We start from the raw sequence: 8,821 nt of genomic DNA, 5'->3' as shown, positions 1-8,821 counted from the left end.
AGAGAGAGAGAGAGAGAGAGAGAGAGATCTACACTATTGGCTGTGTCTATGTCGCTTTCTGTTTTTCTTTTCTTTTCTGTGCGTTTGTTTGCGGAGTTTTAATGTTTACAACGCCTCTCTTTCCCTTTTGATTCGTCTTTGACCACTTTATCACGTTGATAACAGTTTTTTTTTTAAAGGTTTCAGTGGTCAAACTGCCACTCTTGTGACCTGAGGTTATACCTTTTTTTCTATGCAACTTTGCTCGTATGTATGTTTTAGCGATGCAGTATGATTTAACTTATGTGTTTGTGTACTTGGTCACACCAGGTATCAAAATGTGTGTCTTGTCTACCTGTATCATGCGCGATATTTACTTTTGTGTATTCGTTGTTGTCACAGTGGTATTGTGGTATTTTGAATTGTGAAATCCTTATTTATTTCACCGGACTACGTTTATTTGTCTTTGTGAAACAGTTTGCCTTTCTTTTCGTTTCTTGTTATTTTATTATTGTTAAGGCCAAAAAAAAATAATAGTCTGTTTACGGTAACCCGACCGACCCTATTTTTTTCGCGCGACCCTAGACTTTTATTTGGCATTTGGGGGAAAAAAAAAATCATCTGGGTTTTTTGCAAAATAACGTAAAAATATGGTTTTTTGGAAAAAAAAAAAAAAATCCCGACCTACCGACCCTATTTTTTGGGCCTATGTTACCGTAAACAGACCTATTTTTTTTGGCCTAATCTAAATGTACCCCATTGGGTTTCCTGACATACATTCTGTGCCTTGCATAGTGTGATTTATGTCAAACAAAAACACATGTTTGAACGTTTTATTTATGACAGAACAAAACATTTATTTTACGCTTTGTATGCTAAGTTCATTATCTTCAACGTAAGCGTTAGTATGTCTGTCCACGTTACAGACCATTCTATCGACGTAGTTGTGTGAATGTAATCTTTTGTTCTATCATAATTATCAAAATCTAAACAACGAAGTCACTGTGGTGAGATGAACAAAGTTAAAAAAAAAAATTTAAAGGATTTCTGTACTCACCGATACAAGAACAGCACAAGACGATACGAATTTTCGCTTATGAAAGCTTCATCAGGGGAAAAACAACAACACAAAAGGCAACAAAAAGCAGACGCAACACGGAACGAACAAGGTTTGAACAGAAAATGGAGGGGAAACACGCAAAACAGGGAAGGAACTCTATATAGGAACGGAAATAAATGACAGGGGAGAGAAGGTTGGATGATGCCAGGGGCACACGCACACAAACAAAAAGTATAACACATTCATAAACGGGAAAACAAAAAGAAAAAAATAAGGAAAAAACACACACACACACACCACACACACACACACACACACACACACACACACACACACACACACACACACACACACACACACACACACACACACACATACACACATATACACACGTACCGTAAATCCACAGTATGTTTGGGGAATACCAGTACATCACATTTTCGCATTCAAACCGTCAGGTGTGGATGTGCCCAGGGATAATATAAAATCAAACTCTACTTGTTTTTGACTCACATGCGAAGCAAAAGTGAGTCTATGTACTCACCCGAGTCGTCCGTCCGTCCGTCCGTCCGTCCGGACGTCCGGACGTCCGTCCGGACGTCCGTCCGGAAAACTTTAACGTTGGATATTTCTTGGACACTATTCAGTCTATCAGTACCAAATTTGGCAAGATGGTGTATGATGACAAGGCCCCAAAAAACATACATAGCATCTTGACCTTGCTTCAAGGTCAAGGTCGCAGGGGCCATAAATGTTGTCTAAAAAACAGCTATTTTTCCCATTTTTCCCATTTTCTCTGAAGTTTTTGAGATTCAATACCTCACCTATATATGATATATAGGGCAAAGTAAGCCCCATCTTTTGATACCAGTTTGGTTTACCTTGCTTCAAGGTCAAGGTCACAGGAGCTCTTCAAAGTTGGATTGTATACATATTTTGAAGTGACCTTGACCCTGAACTATGGAAGATAACTGTTTCAAACTTAAAAATTATGTGGGGCACATGTTATGCTTTCATCATGAGACACATTTGGTCACATATGATCATGGTCAAGGTCACTTTGACCCTTATGAAATGTGACCAAAATAAGGTAGTGAACCACTAAAAGTGACCATATCTCATGGTAGAAAGAGCCAATAAGCACCATTGTACTTCCTATGTCTTGAATTAACAGCTTTGTGTTGCATGACCTTGGATGACCTTGACCTTGGTCAAGGTCATGTAAAGGTCAAGGTCAAGCATGTGAGTCGTATGGGCTTTGCCCTTCTTGTTTGTCTGTGGAGGTGCTGTACATTTACCAGACACCTCTCACACGTGCATCCAGGGAGGTGTGGTTGCTGCTGTTAAAATGTTGACCTGTACAGAAATCCTTTGGTTTTTAAAAATTGTTTTTATCATAATTATGTTCAACGTTCCAATAACTTCACATTCTTGTGGGTTTTTTTAAATTCTGAAGTTTGGAACGTTAGCAGTCTATTTGTTTTTGAATATCTTGACGTGTGTGGCTCACGCCAGTGTGTTTGTGTGTAACAGTGACGTCCCTGTGTATATGTGTTACAATGAAGTCATTGTGTTTGTGTGTTACAATGACGTCAGTGTGTATTTGTGCTACAGTGACGTGATTGTGTCATGGTTGTTGTTACAGTGATGCAGTGTGGCTTTGCCTTCCTGGAGGCGGGGTCAGTGCGGAGCAAGAACTCCACCAACATCCTCATCAAGAACCTGCTCGACTCCTGTGAGTGAAGAGGGTGGTCCATGTCAGGAGACACACACTTACTTTGACATTTTGCTAGTAATCTTTGCTTGCGCCAGAACGACAGGAGCAACACGATTTTCACGTAACACTTTTTAACACAGTTGTAGCTGATTATAAAGCTATAAACAACACCCCAAAGTATACATCAATCTTAAGTCTTCTCAGACATCAGGGTGAAGAAAAAGTGATAACATCTTCAAAGTATTGTCTTACTTTAGATTCGGCAAACCCTGTTTCCTCCTTTTCCTCCATTTTCTCTTCTTATGAGTGTGTTTTCACGAAAGAAAGCCTAGCTGCACGTGGTGACTGTGTCAGTCGTGGCCGTGGTGGCGTATAGGGTGTGTTCGGATTGGCCTTTGCTGTCAAACTTTTGGTATTTTGTTGTGTGTCGTTGGCTCATACTAAATGTACAAAACACATAGAGAATGATAACAAGCACAGTGTCTATGGAAATGTACAGTTGTGTGTCGTTGGCTCATACTAAATGTACAAAACACATAGAGAATGATAACAAGCACAATGTCTATGGATATGTACAGTTATGTGTCGTTGGCTCATACTAAATGTACAAAACACATAGAGAATGATAACAAGCACAATGTCTATGGATATGTACAGTTGTGTGTCGTGGGCTCCATGTACGTGACAGTAGCTAGCTGTTGCGGTCGTGGCCGTGGTGGCGTATTGGGTGTGTTAGGATTTGCCTTTGCCTTTGAGCTTTTTAAGTATTTAGTTGTGTGTCGTTTGCTCCATATAACTAGTTTGCTTAAGCTAAATTATAATTGATTGAAAATATTGTACATTTTCGAAGATTGTCCATGCTAAACGAAAGAATGATATTATTATTATTTATAACCCATTCTGTTTACGTTTAAACTGTTCAGCTTCGCTCACAGTATCATACTCATAGCGAGTCATATTGTAACTGAGGTTCAAAAACAAAAACAAAAAGAAGAAAAGAAAAAAAAAGAAAAAAAAAACAGAAAAAAACAACAAAAAAAACTAGTTTGCTTAATATTACTAGTTTGCTTAATATTACTAGTTTGCTTAATATTACTAGTTTGCTTAATATTACTAGTTTGCTTAATATTACTAGTTTGCTCCATATAGCTGACTGAAGCTTTGTTGACTGTTTCAGTTGTAGCCGGGGTGGCGTACTGGGTGTTCGGCTTTGCCTTCGCCTTCGGGCCGGGCAACAAGTTCATCGGCTACGAGTACTTCGCCTCGGCCCACATGCCGGACGTCCAATTCGCCACCTTCTTCTTCCAGTACGTCTTCGCCGCCACTGCCGCCACCATCGTGTCTGGGGCGCTGGCTGAACGCTGCGAGTTCGTCGCCTACTTCGTCTACAGCTTTCTCATCACCAGTCAGTTGCTTGCTTGTTGTGGTTTTTCTTTTTTTCCCGCCCCTATACAGGCTATTTGGCTATCAGGAATTATCTAGTGAGCTGGTTGCTTGTTTTTTTCAGCCTTTGTGGCTTTCAGGAACGCTCTAGTGAGTTGGTTGCTTATTTTCCCCCGCGCCTGCAGCCTATTTAGCTATCAGGAACTCACTGGTGAGTTGGTTGCTCATTGTTTTATATCGTCCCTATACGGCCTATTTAGCTATCAGGAACTCACTGGTGAGTTGGTTGCTCATCGTTTGTATCGTCCCTACAGCCTGGTTGGCTATTAGAAACTCACTGGTGACTTGACGGGGGGGTGATGTGGGTTACTTTTTGTCTTTGTTGTTTTTGTCGTATATTTGTGTTGTTGTCGTTGTTGTTTTCATCAATATCATCATCGTTGTCGTTGTCATTGCCATTGTTGTTGTTGTCATCGTCATCATCATCTTGTTTTTCTTTTCCCTTTGCTTGAAGGGATACTTTTTTTAATATTTATTGTTTTTGGTCGTACTGTATCATCATCATCATCATCATCACCATCACCATCATCATCATCATCATCATCATCATCATCATCATCATCATCATCATCATCATCATCATCATCATCATCATCATCATCATCATCATCATCATCATCATCATCATCATCATCATATTTTCATTTATCTTGTTTCTGTTCTCCCCAGATGGTGGTTACGCGCTGTGTCATTCTTGTTTGCAGCTAGAGTGGAATATATATGAAAAGATGACGCTTGACGTACGACGTATGACGTGCAGGTTTCATCTACCTCGTGGTGACGCATTGTGTCACGTTTGTCAGTATCTATAGAATGTTACAGATGACGTATAAAGTAGGAAGTATGACGTACAGGTTTCATCTACCACCAGTCCTGGTTTCACATGTATCTGTAACTAGAGTGTGAATGATGACGTATGATGTATACAGCATGAGGTTTGACGTTTGTCGTGCAGGTTTCATTTACCACCTTGTGTCACATTTATCTATAACTAGGGCGTGAAAATTCAGTATGAAGTATGACGTATGTCGTATGACGTATGTGGTATGACGTGCAGGTTTCATCTACCCCGTGGTGACGCACTGGGTGTGGTCGGGAGAGGGGTGGCTGTCAGGCGGAATGGAGTACGACGTTGGCAAGGTGGCTTACAAGGTGGGTACCCACTTTAACAACTGTGCTGTCCCTCGTGCCGATCCGGCGTGGAAACGGCTCAGTCGCTACTGGCGTGAAAACGGCTCAGTCGCTACCCCCGCAGGGGTGGGATTTCTTCCGTCCCTGACGGATTTCCGTCCCAGGAAGAATGTTGGCTTTTTTTATACCTTTTTTTGTTAATCCCTGGCAGCTGCTGTTTACACTCCGTTCTGTGAACAGAAGGTCAACTACCTTTCACCATTACCAAATTGATACCTTGAGTGACATGTAGGGAGCAGCAATGACATGTCATCCTGGCGGATGTGGCATCTTAGTTGCTATCTATTTGAAAACTCTGCTCACCCACAACTTTATATACCCCTCTTGCAGGGATTCAGAGACCTTCAGTGGTGCGGTAGAAAAAAATTGCATTCCTGATCTGTGAACCAGTGGTATACCTTCTGATACATAGTCCTTTAGAAAGTTTGCAAGTGAAACACACTTAATTTAAACATTTTTCTCTTTTAATTCAAGCTATGATTCAACAATAATTTTAGAATATAACTCCTGAAATGATGAATTGAAAAGCAGCATCAGAAGACTGTATAACATTAGCAAGGGATATAACTCTGGCGGTTTCTGTTTTTGTCTAAACCTTCTTCTTTTATAACCTGAGCAGTTAGCCCTTTTGAAGGTGTTGAATTGAAACAAACTGACTTGAAACTTGTTTCTCATTTGGTTCAAGCTATGGTTCAACAATTATTTGAGAATATACCACCTGCAGTGATAAAATCATAAGCTACAAGTACAAATGTGTAGTACAAGGGAAGTGACCGTTATTTTCTGTGTTTGCATGGCGATTTTCCTTTAATGCAGTAAACATTTGTTTTAAACAAAGACAAACTAGTATAGGTGATAAAATCAAATACCTTCAAGTTTACAAACATTGTTAATTATGTGCATCTCCAATTTTAAGTTTTTGTTAAAGCCGCTTCTAAAACCCTTCTTGAAATTTGTTAACCACTTGTTTTTGTAGACCCCTCTAGTAAGAGTGATGCAACCAAACACCTTCAAGTATAGAGGTTTTTGATTTTGTGCATTGATCCCCCCCCCCCCCAAAAAAAAAGAGTGTGTGCTGTTTTCAGTTTTAAAGCCAGAAGAAGCTCAAATAGCAACTCGTGAATTGCTAAAAATTCAAGTTAACAAGATTTTTTACTTTTGTGCATCTCCAATTTTAAGATTTTGTTTAAGCTTATACATTCCTGAGACATCCTGCTTGCTGGCTCGCGCGCAGAGAAAAAATTTCCCTCTTTTTATCTTCACTCTCGCTTGCTGCAAAATCCCTCTCGCGGAGGTTTTTAGACAGGCCAGGCACTGGTTTTCCCTGGACTGTATTTGGGGCTTCTAAAAAAAACTCTTGAAATGTGTTGACCACTTGTATACAACCAAACATCTTCAAATATAGAGGTTCTTGATTTTGTGCATTCTCCCCCCCCCCCCCCCATTTGTTGTTGTTTGTTTGCTGTTATCAGTTTTAAAGCCAGCAGAGGCTGAAATAGCACCCTCATGAAATGCTAAAATTAATTTTCAGCTGGTCAGTTACAAAAACCTTCAAGTTTACAAGATGTATATATTATGCATCTCCAAAAAGCTTGTTTGTTCTAAAAATTTAAAGTTAGGAGAGGCCACCTAAACCCTCCCTAAACTGCTAAAATTCATTTTCGGCTGGGGGGCACTGCCCCCCTAGACCCCCCAGCAAGGGCTCTGCCCCTGCACCCCGCCGGAGCCTTGGCGGCCCCTGGACCCCAGCCTTCCAAAATGTTCAGTCCTGGCAACATTTTCGGCTCCCACGGCGTGGAAATGGCTCAGTCGCTACCGGCGTGGACACGGCTCAGTCGCTACCGGCGTGGAAATAGCTCAGTCGCTACCGGCGTGGAAATGGCTCAGTCGCTACTGGCGTGGACACGGCTCAGTCGCTGCCGGCCTGGAAACGGCTCAGTCGCTACCGGCGTGGAAACGGCTCAGTCGTTACCGGCGTGGAAATAGCTCAGTCGCTACCGGTGTGGAAATGGCTCAGTCACTAACGGCGTGGATATGGCTCAGTCGCTACCAGCGTGGACACGGCTCAGTCGCAATCGGCGTGGAAACGGCTCAGTCGCTACCGGCGTGGAAACGGCTCAGTCGCTACTGGCGTGGAAACGGCTCAGTCGCTACCTGCCTTGAAACGGCTCAGTCGTTACCGGCGTGGAAATGGCTCAGTCGCTACCGGCGTGGAAATAGCTTAGTCGCTACCGGCGTGGAAATGGCTCAGTCGCTACCGGCGTGGATATGGCTCAGTCGCTACCAGCGTGGACACGGCTCAGTCGCGATCGGCGTGGAAACGGCTCAGTCGCGATCGGCGTGGAAACGGCTCAGTCGCTACTGGCGTGGAAACGGCTCAGTCGCTACCGGCGTGGAAACGGCTCAGTCGCTACCGGCGTGGAAACGGCTCAGTCGCTACCGGCGTGGAAACGGCTCAGTCGCTACCGGCGTGGAAACGGCTCAGTCGCTACTGGCGTGGAAACGGCTCAGTCGCTACCGGCGTGGAAACGGCTCAGTCGCTACCGGCGCTGGTTTTAAAACCAGTTGTCACTATTGGAGTGGGTTCGATCCCCACTTTCGGTGAGGGATTTATTTCAACTTTGTGCAGACTCTCCTCGGTGTCCGAACACCCTAGTGTGCACGCATAAAGAACCTAAGTTCACAGCGAAAATATCAGGGCTTGGAAGCATAAATACAAGCATGCAGGAAAAAGAAAAAAAATGGGTAGCGCCGTACTGTATGGCAGCTCGCTTTCCCCAGCGAGAAAGCAGCCCGAATACTCACTCAAGACTCAAGACTCAAGACTCAACATGTTCCTGTCCTGATAAAAGAAGGACAATTGCCATGCAGTGTCGGGTGGTCACACACATAAAATACATCACATTTACTAAGAATTAAGAATTGCACTAAAACACAACAACACTAAAACATATCACATTTACTAAGAATTGAGAGATGCACTAAAATACATCTGAAATTCCTAAGCAGTCACCCACAGGACTGTTAAATCTTATTCTTATGCAACTTTGCTGTTCCTTGTGCTACAGGACTTTGCTGGCAGCGGCGTGGTGCATGTGGTGGGAGGGACGGCGGCTTTCATGGGCGCCCTCATCATCGGCCCGCGCATCGGACGATTCCATTCCGAGTCCAACACCACGCTCGACATCCGTGGTCACTCCGTGCCGGTAAGCAACCCTGGTGGTGGTTGTGGTGATGATGACGATGATGATGATGATAATGATGATGATGATGATGATGATCTTATCTTATCTTATCTTAAGTTATCTTATATTTATGATTTATTTATGTATAGATCCAAAAACAAAGAGACTGCCAACGTTATATTCAACTCAGTAAAGTATAATGCAAGCACGAATGTCAATTTCATGAACATTTGTTCAAATTTATAC

The 8,821-nt window shown here is 42.6% G+C and overlaps 1 protein-coding gene across 8 annotated transcripts in view; it reads left to right on the top strand.

Moving 5' to 3' along the window:
• The window catches only part of LOC138970437 (putative ammonium transporter 1), a 66,267-nt gene that overhangs the window by 43,522 nt on the left and 13,924 nt on the right, over positions 1 to 8,821 (top strand). For all 8 annotated transcript variants that reach the window (XM_070342895.1, XM_070342889.1, XM_070342893.1 and 5 more), the window contains 4 exons: positions 2,685 to 2,774; positions 3,934 to 4,161; positions 5,257 to 5,351; positions 8,459 to 8,596. In XM_070342895.1, the coding sequence (XP_070198996.1) occupies positions 2,685 to 2,774; positions 3,934 to 4,161; positions 5,257 to 5,351; positions 8,459 to 8,596 (551 nt within the window). The remainder of the gene's footprint in view (positions 1 to 2,684; positions 2,775 to 3,933; positions 4,162 to 5,256; positions 5,352 to 8,458; positions 8,597 to 8,821) is intronic.

The sequence above is a fragment of the Littorina saxatilis genome, linkage group LG7 (assembly GCF_037325665.1).
Source record: "Littorina saxatilis isolate snail1 linkage group LG7, US_GU_Lsax_2.0, whole genome shotgun sequence".
NCBI lineage: Eukaryota > Metazoa > Mollusca > Gastropoda > Littorinimorpha > Littorinidae > Littorina > Littorina saxatilis.
The sequence above is the reverse complement of the archived record's forward strand: the minus strand, read 5'-3'. Positions and strand labels throughout refer to the sequence as shown.